The 26,698-nt window shown below is 37.6% G+C and overlaps 1 protein-coding gene across 1 annotated transcript in view; it reads right to left on the bottom strand.

The window, feature by feature from the left end:
- MED14 (mediator complex subunit 14) overlaps positions 1–26,197 on the bottom strand; it is a 67,496-nt gene extending 41,299 nt beyond the window's left edge. Inside the window, exons 1-11 of the mRNA XM_027875565.1 lie at positions 25,989–26,197; positions 20,445–20,471; positions 15,702–15,807; positions 11,778–11,951; positions 10,867–10,996; positions 8,859–8,987; positions 7,234–7,341; positions 6,240–6,372; positions 5,233–5,383; positions 2,996–3,107; positions 52–177 (exon numbers count right to left, since the gene is read on the bottom strand). Of these exons, the coding sequence (XP_027731366.1) occupies positions 52–177; positions 2,996–3,107; positions 5,233–5,383; positions 6,240–6,372; positions 7,234–7,341; positions 8,859–8,987; positions 10,867–10,996; positions 11,778–11,951; positions 15,702–15,807; positions 20,445–20,471; positions 25,989–26,197 (1,405 nt within the window). The remainder of the gene's footprint in view (positions 1–51; positions 178–2,995; positions 3,108–5,232; positions 5,384–6,239; positions 6,373–7,233; positions 7,342–8,858; positions 8,988–10,866; positions 10,997–11,777; positions 11,952–15,701; positions 15,808–20,444; positions 20,472–25,988) is intronic.
- Between the last annotated feature and the right edge of the window lie 501 nt (positions 26,198–26,698).

Genomic DNA, 26,698 nt, shown 5'->3' on the forward strand with positions numbered 1-26,698 from the left:
CATGGGTTAAACAACTATATACTGAGTGGTTGTAATATTTTATTAACCTACCAAGTCCATAAAGCATCAGTTGGAACATTCCAGAATGCAAGTCTACAAAAATATGCAGACATTCCGAGCGGCTACAGGGCTCCAAGATGGGAACGACAAGAGTTGGAAGTGCAGTCTCTATGAATGCTAAACAGTCATAGGTTAAAATTTATATCTCTCTCTCTACATATTTTTAAAGTTCAACTTTAAAATAATAATATAAATCAACTAGATGTCTATGATGCATGCCCAAGGATTTGTTAAATCTGGGATACTATTGTATTATGAAAAGGAAGAATGCAATTTTCAAGGAGCGATTAAATGTACTAGTCTCAAAATCTGCCATAAAAAATAAGATAAAGAAGAGAAAACAGGGGCAGCTAGGTGGCACAGTGGATAGAGCACCGGCCCTGAAGTCAGGAGGACCTGAGTTCAAATCTGGCCTCAGACCAGACACTTGACACTTACTAGCTGTGTGACCCTGGGCAAGTCACTCAACCCCAATTGCCTAAAAACAAAAAACAAAAAAAAAAAAAAAGAAGAGAAAATATCTTTTGTAGGAACCAAATACTCCTAATACCTCAATAGTGAGCCTTCTGGGCCCTACTTTACTCAGTGGTTACTATAATATTAATTTTTAAAAGATTTCTTTCTTTCAGGTCATTTCTCTCCATTCCTACCCTCATCTTCCAATTACAAAGGGAAAAATGGAGAAGAGATATTTAGGAAAACCTAAATACGTTAACTTATGGACTAAAGTTTTATAATACCATTCTCAACTAAATAATGCCTATATATTAAGATATAATATAAAAACTAAACTATCAGAAGGTACTAAATGCAGATACACATTCAAAAAGTCAAATTAAAAACAAAAACTTTCATTTTAAATACACTCAAATTTAAATGTATACTTCATTTTAAAGTCACAGATGACACTGGAATGCAGGCAATAGCTATACATATATCTCAGAGCTGAGGATTTACCTGATCTCATCCAAAGTGTTTCTAAAAGGCCCAATTAACTTTCCCCTTAACTCCCAATCAGACATAGCAGAAATTCTGAGACATTAGCAGGAAGTAGATGCAAACCAAGTGCCAGTCAGACCAAGATATTATAGGCAAAAAATATTACAAAATGACAGCTCTAGTGATCTAAACCCTGTAGTGCTATGGTACAGTGGAAAGAACACTGGTCTCAGGACCATCAGGTTCTAGTTCTGGTTGTGCCACTAATTAATCAACTCTACGACGATGGGCAAGTTATATACTCTGTGCCAATCACTTCAAAGATCATAGAATTAGAGCTAGAAGCAACCTTGGTAGTCTTCTAGTAAAACCCCCCGATTTTTCAGAAAAGAAGAGTGAGGTCCAGGGAGATCAAGTGACTTGCCCAAAGTCAGACAGGTAGTATCCATCAGAGGTGGGATTTGAACCAAGGTCCTCTGACTCTAGAGTCAGTGCTCTGCCCACCGTACTGAAAGCCCTCGGAAAGGAACAGAGTATCTGCTATCTATCTCAGTGGAGAATTGTGAGAATAAAATGTATATGCTGCAGTTGTTCTTAGATTTTAAGCTTCTTGAGGGTAACAATCACTTGTATACAGTAGGCACCTAATAAATGCTGAATTGAAACAAGATAATGCATATGAAATGCTACTTATCTTCCATATTATCATTATTATATTATTATTCCTTGTTCCTATTATCAGAAACAAACATCAACATCATTAAGTTAAAAAATGTTGACAGTTCAGACACAGAATGTAGTTTCCTTTGAAGTTAACTAGGAAAATAGCATTTACTAAGTAAAATTAATGGGAAATAGGACGTCAGAACAAATATCTGATGTAAGAAATTATATAAAATCTTTTCATTATAGGATCATCAGATCATAGATCAAGAATTGGAAGGGACATTAGAGCTCACCTAGTTCATTCTCCCCTCATTTTACAGCTGAGGAAACTGAGGCCCAGAGAAGTTATTAGAAGTAAGATTTGAATCCAGGTCCTCTGATATATAAATCCAGTGTTTCTTCCAATATACCATGCAGCCTCCCACTTTCACTTATATTTTATTGAGCAAGCATTTATTAAGTGCCTACTACATGGAAGGCACTGTCCTGGGCACTAAGGTACAAAAACAAAAATGAAATAGTTCCTGTCCTTAAGAACCTTACATTCTACTGAGGGATACAACATGCTAAAAAGTAAATGAAAGATAACATAAGAGGAGAGGGAAGGGAGTACTAATAACTAGGGATATCAGGAAAGGCTTCCTATAGGAAGTTAACATGAGCTTAGCCTTGAAGGAAACTAAGGATTTTATTTTGTGTTATTACACGTCATTGAAAGCAATAAAACTAAATTTATTTTATAATAAATTAGATGTAACAAACTCAGACTAGCTTCCTCCATTTATCTAAATTCATGATCCTTTAAAAATCCAATGAAAAACTCTCACAGCTTCAATTCAAATATATGCCAGACACTGTGCTAAAGGGGCACTCAAAGATTACCAAGGTGTGGTCCCTATTCACAAAACTCAGAGTTAACTTGCCAGTTTACTGATCTTTAAACAGGTCTGTGTTGTAATAGTCTACAGCATGGTTCACGGCCAAGTCCCCCCACTGGTCTAGTTGGGCAGGGTGACCCCAGCTAAGTCATTTAACCTCTGAGTGCTCTAGGCAACTCTCTTAAGACTCAATGTTGCAGAGAAGGTACCAACCTGCCCTGCTCCAGGGAGTTTTCTTATCCAGGAGCTCCCTTTGCCTATGAATATATCTGATTAAATAAAACTGATACCAACATACACAAAACAGAATTTCTATTTCAAGAAAGCCCAAACCCTTGAAAACAAACTAGTATATACAATCAAGTAAGTGAAGTCACATTTTAATGCAAAGTTTTCATAAAGTAAGGACTTATTTCAAAAGAATGAGTAAATGTTAATAAAAAAGGACATACAGTTTTCATTGGCATTGAAACCTTTAAGAATAGACTTCAGTTCCTGGAGTTTCTGATGAGATCTTGCATGTACACTATCAATTAAGAGTTTTTCTATTGATAAGTGATCAATCTGCAGAAAGAAGAAAAACACATCTTTCTAGGTTTCTGTTAATAAAAGACCTTAGGTCCAAGTTTAGAGAATTGAATTTAATTTTAATTTAATTATTTTAATATTATTTAATTAATTTAAATTAATTATTTTAATTTAATTTTAATTTGCACAGGAAGTTGATGAACAATTTACAACTTTATTTTTAAAACCTTATAACCATCTTGAAATAAATACATTTGATAGGTAATATTGTAGAGTCCCTCGAGAATTTTTTAAAGAAGCAAATTAGCCAAATTTTTAAGAATGTAAATGTACTTTATATGAAAAGGGTAACTTAATTTGCAAATTATATTCAGTTTATGGATTATATCTAAAACTTTATAACATGATCAGTTACGGAATATAATAAAAAGACAAACTTGCAATAGTTTGCAAAAATTAGTATGAAGAGGTTTCAAGTTCCAGCTCTGCTCTCATGTATAATAGTAGCAAGTCACAACCTTTTCAAACCTTAGTTTTTTCACTTGTGAAATGGAGACACTAATCTTTACATTAAACTTGTACTAGAATTTGCACCCACTGTCTCACTGTGGCTTGGAAACAGCTGTGGGTTATTCCAGGGAATTAAGTCCCCTTCTTGTTAAAAGATTAGCAACCAGTTTGATCAAAATATGAAGAATTTGGGGGCCCACAGAAACTGGCTACAACTACCTTTCATGTTTCATCTTAATTAGTATTGGTAAGTACCCACAAAGACAAAATCCCAGATGTGTCAAGTATTGAATACTTGAACTCTACACCCTATATACCCCCTAGGATGCCTGCCAGCATACAATGAAATCATTTCTGTAGAGTGCCTTTTAAACCATGTTTGGCCCAGACCTGTGATTTTATCTGTGTAAGGAACTCCCCATGAGGAAACTGCCCTTACCAATGCAGATCAATCATGTCCAGCAACTTGTATTCAAGAGCAGTCTACAGCCCTGAGAGATTAAGTGACTTGTATGGATCATACAGCCAAGTATGTGTCACAGGTGGGACTTGAACCCAAGTCTTTCTAATTCCAAAACTAGCTATGCATTATATTCTGTGACTTCTTTTATCTTTTTAAACTATAAATGCTTTTTTAAAATGGCAATTTCAGGTTCTCAGGAGCTGTAACTGTAGGAACTTACCTCCAGCCTTTGCGCTCCACCCCACCCCCCTCTGTTCTCCCTGCCACCTCTAGCACCCCAGCTGTGTGACAGCTGTGTCCTGTCGACACCTTCTCTCCCAAGAATCCTGAATGATGATGTGAATTCAATCACTAGCATCCAAAAGGCCTTGTGGTCAGTGTCCAGGCCTGAGGGAGCCCCCTGTGACACCTGCTTAATTTAAGAGCCCCAAGAGCGTCACAGCTGTAGCTCGCAGCCCCGAAAGGAACAGCTTCAGCTGTGGCCAAGGCCAAAGATTCTTACAATCCTGAATTGTCTTAATTTATTGTGAAACCCATCTCTGTTAAGGGACTGGTACCTGCTTGCCTCCCTCCCTGCTCCTCTCTTACAAGTATCCCTGAGGGGGAGGTATTTTATGTATCCAGCAGCATGACCCTTTGCTACCAGTGCTCAGGTCTGTGAGCCACCCCCAGGCCTCTGCTCTGACCCTGAATGGAAACTGTCTTCCCTCACACTCCCCTCCCCCTTCTCCCTTCCCTCTCGGTCCCCCTCCTCACTGCCCCACCCCTATTTTTTGCTTTTTTTTAGGGTGTGGTTGAGGCTCCTCTCTCCTCTCTAAGGGACTCTGGATAAGTCACTCACTTCCTTCATCCTTCTTTCTTGTGTTAAATGGAAAAGAAAATCCTTGTATACTTAAAATGATATTTTAATGAATTTAAAATGATTAATTTTCAACAACAACAAAAAAGTAAAATGGCAATTTCTACCTGGCATTGCTCCTTCTAGGCTGCAAATTCCCTAAGATCTAAAACTATCACTTCTCATCTTTGGATTCCCAATGTCTTCCACATAATAGGTATATAGGAAGTTTCCTAAATGGCTTTATGAAGGGTATGTTGAAGAGTTTCTGATAATGACTAACATGCTAAAAATAAGTTAAATGATACCCACTTACAAATATCTGTTACAGACAAATATCTGTTACTTACCTTCATGGCTCTTTCTACTAACTTGGAGTCAGAAGCTGGCAGAGGAGGATCATGAAAAATCTGTAAAGGTTTGGAGACATCATTCTCATCAATTTTGATTGTGACCTTGTGGACAGAGGCAATCCCTGTTTTTCTCCCAAGAACCTGTTGGCTTAACAGAAAACTAAGTGTTAAGTATGCTAATTTAATGGTAGCTTTGAGAAACAAACCTTCAATATTACAATGCATTTTTGGAAGCTACCATTTTGTATTACGTTTGTATTTGCTTGACATTTCTGGATAGCATGGAGATATAATTTAAAGTACATAAAAATAAACTTTTCTGTGTTTATCCGTGTTATCATTTCTCATCCTTTTGAAACAAAAGGGTAATATCAGTCATATGTTATAACGAAGGATGCAAGGCTAGTGGCAGTCTAATGGATGCCTGTTTCAAAAGCCTGAAAAAGGGAAAGCTCTGCCAGCACACAACCTTCTGTGAGAGACAGCAATTTCAGAGTATGTCAACATTTCTAATGTATGTATACAACAATTCATTTTAATTATGTTTGTAAAAGGTATACAGGGTATCCTGAAACTCATAGTGTAGTTTTAAGCAATTAAAAAGAACTAAAAGTTGTTAAGCTATTAAAGCTTAAAATTGCACTAAGTTTTTTGGGACACCTGTATTTAAAGATACGGAAGTTCATCAAGCTAACAAAATTGACAGGAAATTTGTCAAATAATTAACAAGTTGAAATAAGATGGACTCCTTTTAAGAATCCAGCTTGAGTCAGAAGAGAATTATTTTGTTTCTCAAATTTTTGAGAAATATGAACAAGCCAAATGTGATCAAGTAGAAATGTTTCTATTGTAGCGGGATCTTGGTCACAGGATCATGAGCTGGAAGAGATCCAAATGTCACTTAATGATGAGAACTGTACTTTGCATAAATATCTAACAGAAATGAGAAGCAGGAAAATGTGACCTAAATAATGCAAAAGGTAACTGGAAACTATTTTACTTACTTCCAAACCGTGAGTGAGAGGCACTTTCCAGCATGATACTTCTCCACTTGAACAAGATCACCCCAACGTTCTCGAATTAGCATTAGAGTTTGTGAATGTAATACTTCTAATTGAAGTGATAAGCAGAAAGAATCTGATAAACGAAGTTAAGAACATAAGCAACACTTTCTTGTTCAAAAATCATTTGCTACTTGTTTTAATCCAGTAGAGGTGAACCTTATTTTTAAAACAACACTTGACAGAAAAGTTTGCTTAGAAAATAAACTGATATTGCCTGAATCATGGCATCTCATTGATTTACATTATGAAATTAGAGAAGAAAGATCTTGGGCTACTTTTTGCCTTGTAACTAGAAGAAGTAAATAAATACCTAGTAATGGAATCAGTTCACTCCTCCAAATCCAAAAAATAGGTATACAAAGGAAAAATAACTTTACTGCTTTCACAAATGAAAGTTATAAAACGTAACAGCAGAAAACACATTTCCTCGAGAGCTAGATCTCTGAGAAAGAGCCACTCTTTCATACTTGTCTGGCCTTCTACCAAACTGGCAACTTTGTTCCCCATCCTGTCAGGAAAAGACTGACACTATCTTTCCCACCTTTTCAAAAGTTCGAGAAATTAGAGAAACTAATTTCAATACAACTTTAAATAAGAATTTACTTTAAATAGCAGTAAGTCACCTACCCCCTCATGAAAATGTTAGAATTTTCATTTTTATGCCATAAAAATGTATAGAAATTTATGCATGATAGCCAGACCCACTAATACCACTTTTCATTATTCTCTGTTAACAGTTTTTTCCTCCTCATTTGTCAAGCCAGCATAATCTTGGTTTAATAGTGGGATTTCAGTATGTTTGATCATTAAAAAAAACAAAACAAAACAAAACAAAACAGTAAATAGCCTACCACAGTTAAAAGTTAAGAACAAAAAGGAGAAAGGAATGAGAAAGCTATATCTAGAACTACTAGTCTCTATTTTCAAAGGATACGTAGGCAATTGTACATGTCCTGAAGAGGCTTCTCATCAGCAAAGAGCCTAGACTGGACCAACTGATGAATAAAGCTGATCTGCATACTATGGACCAAAGCGCGACCATCTATATTTGGAAGAAGAAATGAGAAAAAACAAATTAGTCACAATTTTACAAATCATGGAAATACGAAAACATATTTTTACAAGTATATGATAAAAAGAGAGACTAGAAAGCTGGCCTTAGAAGGAGATTTGGGAAGATCTGTGTTCAAGTCCTGACTTTGATGCACACTGGCTAGGCAACACTGGGCAAGTCACTCAAACCCTAGCTGCTCTCAGCAACTCTAAGACTAAGCTGCAGGGAATTATGTGCAGTGAATGATCTGAATTAATAGACAGAGTTGCATCAACTGAAAGTTCCTTATACCAATAAAGTCACAGGACTATAGTTCTCATCCTCTACCCTATGTGATAAAAATACATAGGCACTAGACACAAAATAAATGCTACATGAAATAAAATGAATAGGAATGCAATCCACTGTCAATGGAAACCAGTACACGACAGTTCAAGAAAAACTAAAAAGAGAAATACATCTTCTCACTAGATTTCAATCATTAAGAGTTAATTACAATACTCGTTAAAAACATTTAAATGGAAAAAAAGAACTAAGGAATTTTTATTGCTCCATAGGCCATATTTCTATGAAAAATAATGCCAAATGTAGTTTGGTAGATAGAAAAGTCAGTACTGGTGCGTAGAAGACCTGAGTCTAAGTCCTGCTTCTGATAGGTACTGAAATATACTCATTGGTAAGTCACATCTATGATTTTTTAAAAGTTACTGACATGTTACTGATCTGCAGATGTGAAAATTATAGGTCCAGATTAAAAAAAAAAAAGGTATGTTTCAGGTGTAATGGGAATTTCTGATTCTTGATTTATCAACCTTACCTGACCAAAACCTGATTCATGGAATAATAATGTTAAAGGAAGGTCAGTGTCATTTCTCTTAGCTGAGAGGTTACTGAGTTGACCAAAATATGACCTATGGAATGTGAAAATTTACTTAAAGCCTTAAACATGCCTTAGATAAAGAGCCAGAGGAAGACTCTCAACTGTCCCTAACTCCCTGTCCACATATAAATCTTCCCCCTCAATCAGCCTGTTTGTGAACCCCTTAAATGTAGTTTAATCTATAAACTGACTTAGTTTGCTTATAGAGTTTATTTGACAAAGTTTGTTTCCTGTGGGCATGTATGAGATGACTGTTTAAATTTATCCAAATTTTATGACACTGGTGGAAATGTTATTATGAATCTACCTTTTCTTTAGCTTTTATAGCCTAGAAGGAATGTACAAGATTGCAATATGTTAAAGAATTATTTCTCTGTCACTGAAGTAATTCTGCCTAAATGAAGCCTAGTTAAAATCTTAATGATGATTCAGGTTTTCTCTGAAGCCTAAACTTACAGTTAAGCATAAGAATAAAACCTAGGTTTTCACCTTTAATTTCCGCACTGTGGCGAACATACTATGGAAGTAGTCACCTACTACATGAACTCAGAAAGAGAAGATATATCTCCAATGGACACAAAAATGACAAAATACTTTAACAAAACAACAACTTTTCTGGTTTTACCTCCAGTCTCCTTATCCTCAACCAGTATCTCCAATTTGAGAAGACGCCAAGGGACATCGGGATCATCTCCCATCACTGTCAAGGTGGCTTCAAACTCTCCTTCCACTCGAAACTTTACCCGACCATTTGCTGGATAGTTTTTACCACAGTTTAAGAAGAACAAAAGAAAAAAAGAATTATCCTTAGCTTGCTGCTGACTAGATTTTTTTTTATTTAGGTAAGAGAAGAATTAAAATACAGTTGAGAACTGTTTGAAAAGAATCCAACGTCCTATTTGGGTTAGTTTTTCATTCAAGTACGTGCATGTGTATGAGAAGTGGCCAGCTTCTGCTCTTAGGTGATTGTGAAGAAATAAAACCAGATGTTCTAGTAGTACTAAACAATATTTACTAGGAAATCAGTGACACTGAAGCTAAGTAGACATCTAAGAAAGAATTCTACTCAATGAATCTGTTCTACAAATAGTAAAGAAGACAAAGAAACAAAGTAGGATATTCCTGCTTAAATTTTGGTTTCAGTAGTTATATATATTCACCCACTTAACCTATTTATATTACTACACCAATTTAAAGCTAGCTTTGGTAAGGGTTTGTGTGTGTTTTTAATCATTTTATCATGCATTTCTGTGATTGGACAGGAATTCCAAATGCCTATAATACCAATCCGAAGATCAAAAATTTAAACCTCAAAACCAGTACAAAAGAACATGCCTTCTGTATATGCAAAAAACTGATGAAAGGTTTATCAAACGTCAGTAAGCTAAAACAAAAAAAAAAAAGAAAAATGACTGGCATCCTGATCAAGTCCGGAACTTACAATTTTTCAGCATTCACATATTAGAGCCTCAATAAAGCAAGCAAGCAACTAGCAATTAATAAGGTCTTACTATGTGCCAGGTACATGCTAACTGCTAAGGCCACAAAGGCAAAAACACAAAGCCAGTTTCTGCTCTCAAGGAGCATGTGAGACAATACAACATAAATAGGCACATGCTAATTGTTTCATTTTTTTTGTTTCTTCTCTCCATATTGACTGCAAAGGTCAGTGGGCAGGGACTCTCATCTTGCACTGCACAGTGCACAAATCTGACCATGTCACAGCTTACTTGATATATTCCAGTGGCTCTCTATTTCCTGTGGGATGAAATATAAAACTCCTCTATGTGGCATTTAAATTTCTTCACAACCTGGCCCCCATTCTAACCTTTTCCAGCCTTTTTCCACATTACTCTCCTCCATGCACTCTACCGTTCAGCCATACTGGCTTCCTGACTGTTCCTTCACACACATCTTCACCTTTTTGCACCTGATGGTTCTTCTATGACAGAAATGTTCTTCCTACTCACCTTCACCTCTTGGACCACTGGTTTTCTTGAAGATACAGTTCAAGTGCTTCCTTCTCAGTGTATCCTATCCTGCTCCCTACCCCCATTCAACTCCAATTTGAGTACATTCCCCTCCCCGGTCACTGTGTATTTGCTTTCTCTATGTTTGGCTGCATGTGTGTGTGTCAACTTCTCTGACTTAAGGGTAAGGGCTGCTACAATTCTGCCATTATATCCCCGGTATCTAGCATAGGCCTGAAACATCTGAGGCACTTGAATGCTTGAGTTATCTAATGACCTAGCAATGTGCTACTTCCATGCGATTTCCCATAGATCCTAATTTTATGTACTCAATACATATTTATTTATTGATGAAAAACAAGAAAAAAACAATACTTTTTCTACCTGAATCTCCCATACTCTCATTCCCCTTTTTCTTCTATAATGTCTCTTCAATCTCTTTTTCTTTTGCCACCCCTCCCTAATTCTCTACTACTTTCAAAGTGAGACCTCTTAAAAGTGGCTACTCCAAGTTAGAATAGATAATCTGGTTTTAATTTTACAAATTGTACATAACTACATGAAATGTTTGTTAATATTTCAAATACTTCAAAATCAAGCTGGGCAGAAAAAGAAATCATTTAAACAAAACTACTCTTCAAGAGAAACAATCCAGATCCATACCCACTGTAAGATTTGCCAGCTGAGGAGGGAGATCTGTAGTTACTAGTCGATGTCTAAGAATCTGGTTCAGCTGATGAAGAGTGGTCTGTTTCTCAGTTTTGGTAATAGGGTCTGGAGGAATGATTTTATCCTAAAAAATATATTTAAAAGGCATATTTAAAAAGACCTAAAGTGGGAGTTACTTTTTACATGCACCTGAGTAAACCCAACTGTTTTCTTAGTTTGATTTTTTTTTTTTTTTTTTTACAAGAACCAACATTTAATTTATGGTTAACATTAGGGATAAGGATAGAAACTAGACTGGTGCTTTCATTCAGGTCAGGAACTTCCAAGTGAGGAAACCAATTAAAATGTAGATAAGTACCTTCTCTGTAACTTAAAAATTTTAGAGTTACCTACATAGTACTAAGATGGTTAAGGGATCTACCCAGGGTCACACAGCCAGTATGAGTCAAGAGGGGGGACATGAACCCACATTTTCTTCACAGGCTCTCTACGTCAATATGAAACCCTCCCTCTTATGATTTAGAGCTTTAATGAAGTGCTCTAAATGAAGAAAAGATATGCATGATTTTACCTAAACAAGATTTCTCTTATTCTACTCTTGGAACTACTTCAAAGTGAATGCTCTAGTTATACTTTTACACTATAAGTGATAATTCCATTAAAGAATCATGGACTAATACAATTAGCTTATGGCATTTTCATTTTAAATATTTATTTTTCAGTCCAATGCTTGATTCCTTACCTCCTCCCCAAAAGGCTCCAACACAAATAACTGATTTTTAAAGTACTTATAATATTTTAGTTCCAATTAACATAAAAATGTATCTGTACTGGAAAATACAATAATACCAAATAACAAACACTATAGAAAAAATATTTTGAAAAATACAATAAAAAACTCTTACCCTAATGCATGTTGGTAGACGTGGATAAGACCCAGTAGTCAATACATCAATGGCATAAGGGATAGCAAAACTGGGCAGACGTGCATGGACCAACGCATCTCTAGCCAACGATGCCAGACGATCAGCAGTGTCAACAAAGAGGATGGCTTGCTGATCTAAAAAACTTGATATCATCTTTAAAGGAAAGTATAAATGTTATGGTCTTCATACCATTTACTCATTCTTAAGTTAAAGGTAAATAAATGAAAACTTGAAATTAAAAATATTTCTAATGCAACAAAACTTAAACTAAAAAGGAAAACTAGTTCCCAGAAAGGTCATTTAACACTACCTTACCCTTCCAAAATCTTTCCCATTTGGTTTCCCTTCCTTAACTACAAGTACAATAAGAAATAATGTGTATGTTAAGAATGCTAAATAAAATTTAGTACCTTTCACTCTCACATACTGAGTGGGTGAAAATATGTGCTATTACATACTATTTTAACTTCACCTGGTGATTTTTATTAGTGTAGGGAGCTCCTGGTAAGAACCTTCCTCTGGCAATAGAGAGCGCTATCTTCTCTCCAGCCTATAGTCTTAGAGTGGTCTAGGGCACTGAGAAGTTAAATGACTTGCCCACAGTCATACTGTCAATATAGAAGAAAAGCTGGGACTTCAGCCCATGTCTTACTGACTCTGATGCCACTTTCTGGTCACTGCTCCCTACTGTCTTGCTATGGCTAGAGGATAGAAGGCAGGGCATAAAAGTCAGGAAGACATGGGTTCCAGTCTTATTTCTGACCAAACTTTTAGTGCCTCAGCAACCCTCTAAGAAATTAAGTTGCAGCACGTCTGCATTGGTGATGGGAATTTCCACACAGGAGAGTGCCTGACACTGATAAAATCACAGATCTGGACCAAACTCTCAAGTACTTCAGAGTTACAAGTGAATTTACGGGATTATGGGATTGAAGTTAGGAGAAACAGCAAGGAAAGAGTTAAAAAAGCAACAGCCACAGAAGTGATGTCTGTAGCCACTGGAATGAATGAGATCACCAAGAAAGGATAAAGAGAGTTTAAGAACAAAATCTTGGGGATGACTACATGGGATGATAGGTTGAGTCAAACAGCACGTAAGGTCACTTCCATGTGATCTTATGGTCTATAAATCAATGAATCCCCTCCACATCTTTCCTGATAAGAGTCATCCAGCCTCTACTTAAACTTAGTGAAGAGGAACTTGGACTTCATAAGGAAGCTTAAGTTCCACTATTAAGACCAGTCTTATGCTGAGCCAAAAATCTCTCTTTTTCACAATTTCTATCCACTGATTTCATGCCAAGCATGAAACCCTACAGATCTGTGAAGATAAGTATCTCTCCTTCATTTCTTCTTCTCTAATTATTTCAAACTTTCCAGTGGTTCTATTACTTCTCCACGAACTTCCCTGTCTTGTGGATGTACATTTAAGCTCCTTCTAATAAAGTCTAGAATTATAGTTGCCATCACTCTTAATTCACTTAGTGTTTTACAATTTAAAAAAGATTTTCATATGTGACCTTATTTGAACCTCATCCCTCCCCCACCAAAAAAACCAAACTAAAGTTAAGCAAGTATTATTATTCTTCTTCTAAAGTTCGGAAAAAACTAAGGCTCACAGAGGTTAAGTAATTTGCTCCTGACCACAAAACTAGTAGCTGACAAAGCCAGAGCTAGAACCCCTATCATGAAACTTCTGGTCCATTACTATATGGTCTGACCAGTAAACAGACACTATGTCTCCAATCTTTATACTACTTTTAGCACAGTAAAAGACTGCATAAACACTATATGGCTAGGTTATTTATTAAGCACCTAAAACGTGGCAGGCACTGTGCCGAGTGCTGGGGATACAAAAAGAGGGAAAAGACAGCCCCTGCTTTCATGAAGCTTACAATTTAATGGGGGGAGACAAGCATACAAATATATACAAAGCCAAGTTATATATGGATAAATAGGAAATAATTAACTGAGGGAAAGCACTGGAATTAAGAGGGGTTAGAGAAGGCTTCCTATAGAAGATGAGATTTTAGTTGGGACTTAAAGCAAGCCAGCAAGGTGAATAGTTAGAGCAGAAGGAAAGAGTGTTCCAGAACACGAGACAGCCAAAGAAAATGCCAGGAGCTGAGATATGCACTGCCTTGTTCTTGGAACAGCCAGGAGGCCAGTGTCACTGGATCAAAGAGTACCTGGAGGGGAGTAAAGTGTAAGAAAACTGGAAAGGTAAGTGGGAGCTAGGGTATGAAGGGCTGTGAAGCCAGACAAAATACTTTCTATTTGCTTCTACAAGTAACAGGGAGATGCCGGAGTTCATTGGGAGGGGGTGGAAGTGGTGCCATATCAAAGGAAACCCGTCAGGTTCTTTTCTCCCCTTAAGAATTATTAAGTCAGGTACTATTCCCTGCACTTACTGCAAATGATGCTTGAAAAGCCTAGATATAAAAGGCTGCATTTATCCTTGTTAATTTTCATTTTCATAGTTCTGATTCCAGTTCCAGCTTACACTTTGAATCTTCATTTGTTCCATCAGATCAGTTACTTTCCCTGCTTTGGAGCCTTCACAAATATAATCAGCATACTTTCTATGCTTCTTTTAAGTAAATGATAAAAACGTTGACTTGTTCAGTTCTACAACACTATACTGCAGGATCCTCTCCAGGCAGATACTATTAATCAATCAATATTTTTTTATTTTCAACCAGCTGCAAATAGGCCTAATTGTACTAGCTATTCCATATTTCTCCAACTTATTTACAAGGATTAAAATAGGACACTTTTGAGAAATACTTTTCTTACCTCAAGATACGCTATGTTTGAGGTATTCCCTTGATTTCCCAATAGTTTGGCATTATTTGTTTTTAAGAGAATCCATGCTTGGCTGGCACTACATTCTCTTCTAAGTGCTCACAAACATGCTTAACAGTCCATTGTAGAATTTTACCAGGGTTCAATGTTATGCTTACTTATCTAAAATTTCTGGAAACCAGGACAATATTTGTCTGTCACTAGGCTTCTGGCAACTCACATTAATTCTCCACAATTTGTCAAATATTATTGAAAAGGGCTCTAGGACCACATTTCCTAGGGGGGGAGAAAGAAGGTCACTTTTTTTGGTAGTCCTGAATCTTTTATCTAGGCAAGGAAATTTCACTTCATTTAAAGTAACCAGATGTTCTCTTACTATCTCTTTACCAACTCTGAGCTTTAATCACTCTCTTATATGAATTCTATCTTTTCGCTTTGAAGACTATTATTCTTCAGAATAATAACAGAAAATAAACAAATGATCTGAATAGCTGTGCCTTTTAGCTCTCAAGTAGAGGGATTTCTCCTTCCTTCTTATTACTCTAGTTTTCAAAACTTGTTTTGCTGGGATTTTTTAAAGCAATTCCCCCCCCCCCCCCCCAGGCCTCAGTTCATTCTAGAATTTCGTTCTCAAATCCTTTTTTCAGAGGTTCCTGACACCCTTTCATATTTATCCTTGGTCTATTTTTCCATCTCTCTTCTCCTAACATGTCCATCTTTCTATCTCTAATCTCACTCTTTCTCATCAGGATTATTAGCCGCTATAAGGTTAGAAATTATTTTTTTTAGAACTTCCCATCCCTCGAATCATATTGCTCTTAAGAGACTCTAAATATAAGATCATATCTCAATCCAAAAAGCAAACACATTCATAATGTTCACTGCTGGTGTGGAAATGAGATGTGATTATTAGAGATGATATACACATGCACAACTGTTAAAATTCCACTGGAATGCATTAAATGGTATAATACAGAAAATATTATTCAAATTATTATGTGTCCTCTTGCAACTAATCAGAAAATAGAAAGGTAAGCTTAAATTAGAAAGTAAATTAATAACTAGTTTAAACATACCAAATTCTGAAAAAAGACTTACCGCACATTTTTCCACCTTTCCAGCATTATTAGCCCATTTTACTAAAGCTAACAATCGAACAAAGAGTTGACGTGTCCGGCTAGCAAACTGCACAATTTCTATTTTCCTATAAAAATAAAGCATAATTCTAAGTAAATAAAAAATATCAAAAGACATTTTACAGCTTTTTTTGAGTGTGAAAATCTCACCATCCTCATTTAAAACATAACAAAAAAATTTCTTTTACAAAAAGACAGTAAATAATTATTTCAGTCTAAATCTATAATCTATTATTATTCCAACATTTCTATAAGCAATCACCTCAAGAAGTTCAATTTCTGCCACCGGATAATAAAAATAAATTTAAACAACTAAAGAATTGAATTATTTCATATTTGTTTTTAAAACAGGTTATAGTTTTTACTTAAAATTTTTTTTTAACTTCTATAGACTGACATGTGAAATCAAATTTTAATTTAGCTAAATAAAGGCCCACATCTGAAAATGCAGATTATATATAACTTTTTAAAAACATGAATTATTTAAAGATTCAATCAAACATTTATTAAATGTCTACTACATGTACTAGGTCATGAAGATACATAGACAAAAACAGACCCTGACCTCAAGTAGCTTAAAGGGAAAGACAAATATGTACATATATAAGTATATATAAACTATACGCAAAATAGACTCAAGGCAACAACAGAGATAAATTACTAGCAATGAAGGGATTAAGGACAAGTCTCATGTAGAAGGTGGCGTTTGAGTTGAATCTTGAAGGGAACTAAGCCCATGCAAACATTTGACTAAGCCCATGCAAAAGTCATGAACATGAGAGGCAGAGTGACATATATGAAGAATAATAAAAAGGCCAGTTTGGCCCACAGAGTGCATGAAAAGGATAAGATTGGAAAAGCAAGTTGGGGCTAAAACGCGAAGAGCTTTGAAGATCAACCAGGAGTTTCTAGCTGATACTAGAGTTGACAGGAAACCACTAGAGTTCAGTGAATGGAGTGGGGTTAGAGGATTGAGAAAATCAATCACTTTGACAGCTATATGGAAAACAGTTTGAAGTGGAGCAGAGCCTTGAGGAGAGCAATTAGAAGACTGGAATAGTCCAGGTAGGAAGTGATCAAAGTCTGAACTAAAGTGGCAGCTGCGTGAGCAAAAAGGAAAATTGCTACAGACATTATGCAGGTAGAAATGGAAGAATATGGCAACTTAAGAAAGCAACTAGGGTAGTGTATATATATATATATAGATATAGATATAGATATAGATCTATATCTATATCTATATCTATATCTATATATATATATATATGGATAGAAATGTTAAATGAACCCATGGGCCCTGTTAAGACTGAGAGTAGAGAAAGGAATACTCAGGCAAGAGCCTTGGGGTACCTTACAAGCAAAGGAGTAAGATATGAATGATGATCTTCCCAAGAAGGAGGAGCAGTCAGACCACAAAGAGGACAATAAAGAGAAAACAGTCACAACAATCCAGAAAGGAGAAATTATTCATCAAAAATGTAGTACACTATTGAGAGATTAAGAACATGGATGAGGACTGAGAAGAGGCTATTAGATTTAACAAGTAAAAGACAACTAACTGATAACTTTGGAGAGAGCCGTTGTGAGTGATGAGGTCAACAGTCAGACTGCAAAGGGCTGAGAAGTGAGTGAGAGGAGAAAGTAGAGACAAATGTAGACAGCCTGTTTTCTGGGAGTTTGCCTGAGAGTAAGCAAAGACAGTCAACTTGAAGGGATAAGAGGGTCTACTGAGAGTTTTTTAAGGCAGAGGAAAACTTGGGTATGTTTGTTGGCAGGAGGAAAGGGATTATGAAATGATCATGAGGAAAGTCTGCTGGAGGAGATAGGATTGAGGATGCTTGTACAGGGGGTTGACCTTGAAGAGAATAGCCACCTTTTCATGAGAGCCTAGAGTAAAGAAGAAGAGAATGAAAAGGATCTTTCCAAGGTTTCCAAAACCTAAGCCTTTGTACAAAGTATTTCAAAAACATGAAGTCTGGTAATCCTGTATTCATGTCTCCCCTTTAAGGTGATATTGCTAGGCAAATCCAACAATGGATAAACCAAAGGGACCTTAAAATTGCCACGTAACTCTTTATTCATAATTAGATGTCAGTAAGCTCTCTGAGAACAGGGACTGTCTTTCTTTTCATTAATTGTATTTCCAATGCTTAGCACAGTGCCTGGCAGGTAGTCAGTGCTTAATAAAGATTTATTGAATTAGATCAATAAACAGATTATATCATGATATCCAACATATCAACTTGCCAGACATAGTAGACTGTTGTATCGAACAGCTACGTACTATACTATGTACTATAAATTCTGCAGGCAGATAAATGGAGAAGCAGAGAAACCAAGTTTTGTCTCATGACTCCCTTTAATAAGGTCAAGGGGCAAGAATTTGAGGGTGAAGGAAGGTGTATTAATAAAACAGTTGGTTCTTGACCCCCATAAATTCATCTGTATTTCCAACAGGGCTGCTAAACATTTAAAAGTAAAGTTCTACATTAACAGACTACAAAAAGAGAAGGGGTCTTAATTTAAAGGGACTAAAAAAAGTCATACTATTATGTAAAGTTTTCTTCTAAAGGTCATTTAGGGATATCCTGAAGATTAGTGGCTAAAGCAAATCCAACTCTACAAAAGGAATGTTTGTTTACTTAAGTGCACATCTTGTTCTTTTGAAATGGGAATGAGCACAGCTGAATGAATAATCTGAACTACATTCATGATCAAACCATTCAAGAGGTTTCCAGGCATCACACATTATTTCCCCAACTACATTTACTTGCTGACCTCATCCACTAATGTTCATTCGAGGCATTTGGAAGTGAATTAACTTACTTATCACAATTGATCAATCCAGATTCATTTAATATAGTCAACTAATGGTCTTGTATTTCCTACTAACTCATAAAACTTTAATAAAGGCCTCTACACGAGGTGCCAGCCAATGTCTAAAAGTTTCCCTGTAGTGTAAAAGAAATGTTTTAGTTACTGAATCTTGATACTACTTCTAAAATGTTTTATAACTCTCTTCATTTCTACTTATACTTCCTCAGTCTTGCTAAAGAAGGGGGACCTTTATTACATATTACCCATGTGAACTACTTCAATAGCTTCCTTACTCATTTTTCATCCATCCTTCATACCACTGTCAGACTACATAACAGGTCTACTGAAAATCCTTTGGTAGGGCTCTCCTCTCTTTCATCTGAGCTAAGTTAAAACTCCTTTGCTTGACATTCAAGACCTTTCATAACATAGCACCACCTTCCTTTTCTACCACTCTCTCATGCCAATCCCCTCCACATACTCTATACTCTAGTAAAACTGAACTATTCATAACTCCCCATACATGCCCTAGACTTTCCTGACTCTATGCCAAGTCGAGCTCCTTGGAGGAGTCGAATCCAGGTAAACACTTGTAATTAAAGCCAGTGCTCAGATGTCTAACAGAAACAAGGAAAGTTATTTTTCCTGCTGGGCACCAACCACAAGGTAAAAGGGATGCAGACCTAATTGTAACTTAATTAAAATCTCACTATTACAAAAGAACATATCTAAAACAACTTACTTATGATAACCACCTAATCATGGGGTATACCTAGAAAACGAGCAAAATACAACCCTAAAAGCACCTCTGTAAACAAACGTCACTATTCTTAAATTTCAAAATTCAATTCAACAAAGACTGAAAAGGCATTTATTGTGCTGGGGATACCTAAGCACTAAGCAGAAGCTAGATAACTATTATTAGGTAAAATGGGCATTCCTTTCAGGTGTGAAGTATATATGATGGCTACTGAGGTTCATTCTAATTTTAAAATTCAGTGATTCTGGAAGCAGTCTCTACCCTCAAATGGCTTACAATCTGCTGAAAGATACAACTTGTACACCAAAAGTAAATATAAAGCCTTTTTTTGGTCCAGATCTTTCATTTATGCAGGGAGCACCAGGTGAGAAACTCCCTCTACTAATGCAGGTCAGCAGCCCCTTCTTTGCCACTTAAGAGTCGGAAAGAACTACTCAGGGCACAGAAAGGCCCAGAATGACAAGTCATTATGAGTAAGGGATAGGCTGCGGCAAAGGGCTTATCAGTAAAAATGCCACAAAACTACAACCCTAAGCATCCGTTAAAAGTGCCTTTCCAAGGACAACGAAGTCTTCTTATCTAAAAGATTCCCCCAGTACTTGAGAGGAAGGGTTTTTAGAAGGCACTAAAGTCTCTCATTAAAATCTCTCATGGTATGCTGTTCTGTGACAATAATTTAAAATTCCATAATATGATTTTTAAATGAACCAATTTATTTTAAATTCTTTACCACTGGGCCATGTGCTAATACTTATTTATATCCATCTCAAACTTCATTCCTTTACAAGAGTCAAGTTTTCTGTACAGCAATCACAGAAATGAGCAGATGTCAATCCACTAAGACATCTAATAATGAATATAGAGGAAGTGATGCATGTTCAACATTGATGGATAATTCCACAAAGGTGACCTGAATGTACTACACCGTTGCACAGTCCCAAAGGTTCTACAACTTTATAGGTACTCAATAAATATTTGTTAAAAGAATGTAAGTTCTAAGCCAATACGGAGTACATCAGAAGCTAGTAAAGTTTCATTTCTTGAGGTTTTCTTTTCATATAACATATGCTTACAAATTCCTAGGTATATTTAAGCCGAGATAGAGATAAAGATATCTTTAAAACTCACCTTTCCACATCCGACTTCCTTGGCAGTCTAAGGAAACAAAAATAATTATATAAATATCGCATGTGAATCAAAACATTACACTATTTTAAATATAGCATTGTATACCACTATTGATAGTTATAGAAAACATCAGTATAATACCTGTCATTATACATTGCACAGTCCAATTTAACTAATAACCTGATTTTATTTTCAAAGACATAAAACTGCATGCAATAAGTGCATTTTTACAAGCATGAAACCAAGGAAAAATAACAATTTTCTCTCCTCAAAGTGCTTCATAAAGCACTTTTTATGCTGGTAATCAATCAACAAGCATTTATTAAATATACCTATTATGTGCCAGACATTGTGGAATAAGTTCTGCCAAGTATGACAATTCTTTTAATGCTGAAGTGCTCATAGGTTGAGGAACCATAGGCCCATAGAAACAAGAACTAACTTCATCAAGGGAACTATAAATATGCTCACTGGAAAAAGGTTTTAGTAATGCTGCCACTAATTTTCTTAGACTTTTGAACAGATTCATATTGTGAACAGACTATTAAACTCAATGCACAAAAGGTTGAAAGCTTATGAATATACTTTATTCCTGTAATAAAATTGAAGGTAGACAAGTTAATCAATACACAGTTAGGAAACTTACTGTATTTCATAGTGATAAGGCTTGAAAACAGCTGAGAAATGACTGTAATTAGAACTAGTTATACATAAAACAAACTCGTTAAGCTTTTCCTTTCTTAGTGGCTCTCTAGTATCTATAATCAGGAAAAAGAGTCACTGTTCCCCCCACCCCCTTCCACAATGTATAATTTAATCCCTATCTGATAAATCCATGGGCAATCCCCTAAATCCTGTATTTGATGCTCCACCAATAGGTTCCTTTCACTCTGTACTTTCCCCTCCTTCCAATGGTCGAGGCCTGAGACAGGTATTTCCTTACATACCTGGCCATCCATCTGAAAGATCCAGAATATTGTGTCTCAAATATTCTACTGTCCAATAGCTCCTCTTACTCCCCTCTCTCCAACATGCACACATTCCAGAAGTCCTAGGTACGCAAAGGCTGAGGGAAACATAATTTCTATGCTTCCATGGTTGCGGGGTGGCTTTTCCCAGAATTACTGAATGCTAACTACTTTGCAAGAATTCGATGGGGAAGACCTAGAGGATGGTGATATAGGAAACAGATACACAGAAAAAAATGAGTTCTAGGTTCTAGATAATGGATTCTTAAGGTGAGGAGACAGGCAGCATGGCACAAGTAGACTGAGAATGAGATAATAAGGGACCAACTAGCTATCTTCAATGAATCACCAGACTGGGTTCAACTATATCCCAGTACTGAAAGAATTGACAGCTATGATTGAGACACTCTAAGCCTTTTTTTTTTTTAAGTCATGAAACACAAGGAAGGACTGGAAGCAGGTAAACGGTAAAATAATTTTCAAACAAGGGGAAGAGAGAAAAAGTGGGTGAAATGGGAGGCCAAGGTAAAAATCTAAACTGCAAGGCTTCTTAAGCTTTTTCCACTCGGAGATCACTTCAGCACATCTTAAACTGTGGATTGAGCACAAGACAATATGGTTTATTCTAAAGGACATCAACGTTGCAATTCCTGAGTGTGAGGATAGGGGTTAGTATGAAGAAGACCAGGAGTCAAGCACTGAACTACTTGAGAAAGGAGGGGGAATAACCTCCAGAAGATGACTCTGAGAAAGATTAGGATCAGGTGACGAAAGATGGAATGAACACCTCAAAAAGGCGAGAGGTTGCTAAAAGATGGGGGCAGAGAGAGGGGTTTGGAAGTGGTAGTGAGGAACAAGCAAATTAAACTACTTCTGAATCAGTGTTCGAGGGAATATGAAAGTGAGATTTGGTACTAGAAAGAATGGTCAAGGTCACTGAGTCTTCCAGAGGAAGTCAGGTTTTGATGAGAACAGAAATATGGAAAAACTATTAAAGGAAAAGGCCTAAGATGAAAAAGATCTCAATATGAGTAAATATGGTGTCATTGGAGCCAAAAGAACTAACATAACCTCAGACTACATTTAGATAAGCTTACTGTCCTGACTGAGGAGGTGATGATTATCCTATATTTTGCCCTGGTCAGACCACATTTGGAGTACTTTATTCAATTCTCGGTGTTCCATTTTAGAAAGGACATTAACAATGTGGAGGTCATAAGAAGAGGGCAACCACAACAGTAAGGGAATTGGAGACCACACATGTGGACCAAGAGTTTTAAATAACAGGGAGGTTTAATCTGGAGGAGGGTAGGTGACATGATAGCTGTCAAAGTATATGAATTATCATTTGGAAAAAGATTAGACATTTTGCTTTTCCCCAGAAGAACTACACAGTAATTGGTAGATGTTGCAACAGCAGAATTTAGCAGTATTTAAAGAAAAACTTCCTAATATTTAGAGCCTTGGGAAGTAGTAGGTTTCCTATCACTGGAGGTCATCAAATGGAAACCGCATGACCACTTTTCAGGAATACTATGGAGATTTGTTCAGGCAGAAATTGGATTAGATAACCTCTACGGTACCTTCTAATTCAGATTCTATGTATCTAAATTAAAAGACATAGGTTCTAGTTTTAACTTTACTGACTATCCATGTGGCTTTTCATCACTTAACTTCTCTAAGGTTCAGTTATCATATCTGTTAAATAAAGATATTTGACAGGTCTGAATCACAGGATGTTTTAAGAATCAAATGAGATAATTTACATGATAGCAGCTAAGTATTGTAGAAACATACAGTATGATTATTCTTCTTCTGACAAAGGCTACTCCAATGTTTTATTGTACTATGATGCTGACTCTGGGTCCTTAAAACTATGCTCTGCAGAGCATGAGCTCTGTCAGGTCCTATCAAGCTGAAAAGTCCTCCAGTAGAGCCAAGTGAGAGAAATTCTGTTCAAGAACTAACCTAATTAAATTTGGAGAACTTTATCACCAGAAGATTGGCCACTAGGGATTGTCTTTCAGTCACTACAATTTACGGAGCCATCTACCATGTTGAGGAACAAATTTGATCTATGCTGGTAGAAGGAGCATACACTGACATCACAGATCTGTTGAAGCATTTAGATGCAATTATGAATATGGAACTGACAAGGATATTTGTAGAAAGGGGGGAATTCAGAAGAGCTCTGGCAAAAAGATGTGGAGAGAAAGGAGCTCAGAATATCAAATCTGTGATTCAAGCAGTTTCAGGATTTAAATGGCCAATGGGACTCAAGATCACCTCAAGTCATTTTATAAGTGAAAATATCGAAGGCCAAAGAAGTGACTTGCCAAAGGTCCTACAAATAGTAAACAAACCTGGTATTCAGACACATGTCTTTGGACTCTAAATCTAATGCCCTTTTTACCACAAAGACTGAAAGCAACCAAGCAACCCATTCTTGTGTCAGTAGATATATCAAACTCATTAACTGCCCTCTTCCTCAGATGGAGACCATGAACAATCCTTTCTGACCCTTTATCCTAATAAAAGTATTACATTAATCTGGGATTCAGAAATGGCCTTATGAAAAGATTACTACTTTGGCTGACAGACACCTCAAAGTTCTTTATGTGAAGCAAAACTTTTCATTTCACAATTCAGATTCTTTTTTTGGTCCAGATCTGTAATTTTATGGCTGTGGGGAGCTCCCTCTACTAAGAGGGTCAACAATTGTTCATCACTTTACTGTCTGGGGTCTTGCAAAGTAGCGATATGACCTTCTCAGAGTCACTAAGAGTCAAAGGTAACACAGACTTCCCTGACTCCAAAACCTTTCATCCACTGTGCAACTTGAGATAGAATGCTGAAAATGTAAGTGGTGGCAAAGGTAACAGAAGAAAAGATTCAAATAAAGGATCATCAACTGGTCAATTTTTTAAGAAGTATTACAGGGCAAATAGAGAATAAGGGTTAGTTAAAGGGAAGGCTGAGTTATGAAGACTTTTTACTTCATAATTTTGCCTAGGGCCTTAATGTGTCAGACAGATGCAAGAATATAACCACCTTATCCTGTAAGGCATCTAAGAAGGAACATTTGTTCTAAGTCCTGGCCATTCTCCTCTGATTAAGTCAACAAGGACTATGCTGCTTAAGAACTTCCAAACTTACTTTCAAGAATTCCTACATGTGAGCAGAACCAGGAGAACGCTATACACAGTTAACAGCCACATTGTGCTATGACTTTCAGAGACTTAGCTCTTCTCAGCAATGCAAGGATTTAAGACATCTCTAAAAGTCTCATGATGGAAAATGCTATTCACATCCAGAGAAAGAACTCAAAAGTCTGAATTCAGATCAAAGCATACTATTTGCTTTTTTTTCTTCTTGTTTTATTTTCTCTTCTTTCCTGTGGTTCCTCCTATTGGACTTTACATGACTAAAGTAAAAACACATTCAATAGAATGTGTATGTAGAGTCTATATCAGATTGCACGAAGTCTTAGGGAGGGAAGTACGGAGAGAGGAGGAAAAATTTAAATCTCAAGTTTATGGAAGTGAATGTTGAAAACTAAAAATAAATTAATTTTTTAAAAAGATTTCCTACACAAACCTCATGTCATAAAATTCAAAAAACACTAATTCACGAGAGTAATGCATGAACCCTTAGACAAAATTCAGAGATATATAAAATCTAGTTCTGACTTTTCCAAACAAGAGAGCTTTAAAAATCCATCCTATGAGGATGAATATTACTGTAGAGAAAAAAAGTCTAAAATATTTGCTATGATTCCAAAATCAGCTTGCAACCCCCAAATTATAGCATAAATTACTTTATAACTAGTTGGGTGGCATTAAGCTCTCTATAAAATTTCAGTAGCTGAGATAAAAAACACTTTTTACTTCCAGTAAACCCAGGAAAATGTCAAGAATCTTCTCAAAAGCTCGAAAAAAAAATCCCCCCCCCCCAAATCTCTTTATAGTACAATTCCCAGACCACTTATTTATACAAGCCGAGGTATACATCGAGTAAAGCAGGTAACTGGACGAGGAGTTGGACTTGGACAACAATGAAGTACTTAGTTCAAATCTGATCTCACACGCTTACCAGTTTTGTGATCCTGGGCAAGTCATTAACCTCTCTGACCTCATTTGTAAAAGGAATAACCTACCTCCAAAGGTCCCTTCCAATTCTAAATCTATGATCCTCTAAGTTTAACAATTAGATACTGCTACGCCAAGCAAACGAACATAATTACTTGAACTTAAAACTCATTTAAAAAAAAAAAGGAAAAAGTCAGACTCCTTCTCCATCTCCACCTTGGTGCTGAAAAAAAATCATGTACCTGATGTACGAGGCAGAAGACAGGCTCACCCTTTTGACAGATGGACCGCCTTCCCTGCCAAGGGGCGCCAGGGGATGGGGCTGGGGGAGGGGGGGCTTCAGAGCAAGCTTCGCTATAATCTGAACAAATAGAGCACACACTTCAGACGCTTCTGCCGCGTCCTAGGAAGTGCCGGGACCGTGCCACGGCCCCGCACACCCGCGCGCGCAGACATGGGGGGACCGGGGGCGGGGAGGGGGCACTTACAGGTCTGTCAGCACCATGAGCTCGGCGTAGGCCCGGTGGAGCAGGAATTCGATGAGGGTGCTGAGCCGGTAGCCCGGGCTGGCCGCCGCCGCGGCCGCCGCAGCCACCGCGGCCCCCGGCGGGGGAGGCGCGGGCGCCGAAGCGGGGCCTCCGCCGCCGCCGCCTCCGGGCGGGACCAGCTGGTGACTTTCCAGCTGCACGGGGGCCATGGCGGCTCGCGCGGGGAGGAGCGGGGGCGGCTCGCGCGCGGCGGCGCCGAAGAACGCGGCTCGGGAGACCCGCCTCCCTCCCCCGCCCGCCGCCGCCGCCGCCGCCGCTCGGAGCCCGGGGCTGGCGCCGCCGCCGCCTCGGCTCGGCCTGTCGCCACCCCGCCTCTACCTAACACTGCCCCGCAACGGAGTGGGAACCGGGGCGGACGGCGGGGAGCCCCGACCCCATTCAGCGAGCCCAGGAACTGGAAAGGGGACGGGGTGGGGAGAAAGGAAGGAGGGAAAAATAAGTTGCACCGCCGCCGATCAGAAACCGCTGGCCCGAGAGCCCTCAGCCTCCATGTTGGCGGACCAAACCGGAAGTGGTTTGTAAAGCGGAAGGGGAACTTGTGGGGGACTTCCGACAGCAACCCGCGCTCGCTTTCGCCGTGGTCCGTCTTTTCTTGGCGCCGGGGGCGGGGCCTGGACGCTGGAGCTCGCGCGCTGGAGCTCGCGCGGAGA

The sequence above is a fragment of the Vombatus ursinus genome, unplaced genomic scaffold (assembly GCF_900497805.2).
Source record: "Vombatus ursinus unplaced genomic scaffold, bare-nosed wombat genome assembly UNPS02014809.1, whole genome shotgun sequence".
Taxonomy (NCBI): domain Eukaryota; kingdom Metazoa; phylum Chordata; class Mammalia; order Diprotodontia; family Vombatidae; genus Vombatus; species Vombatus ursinus.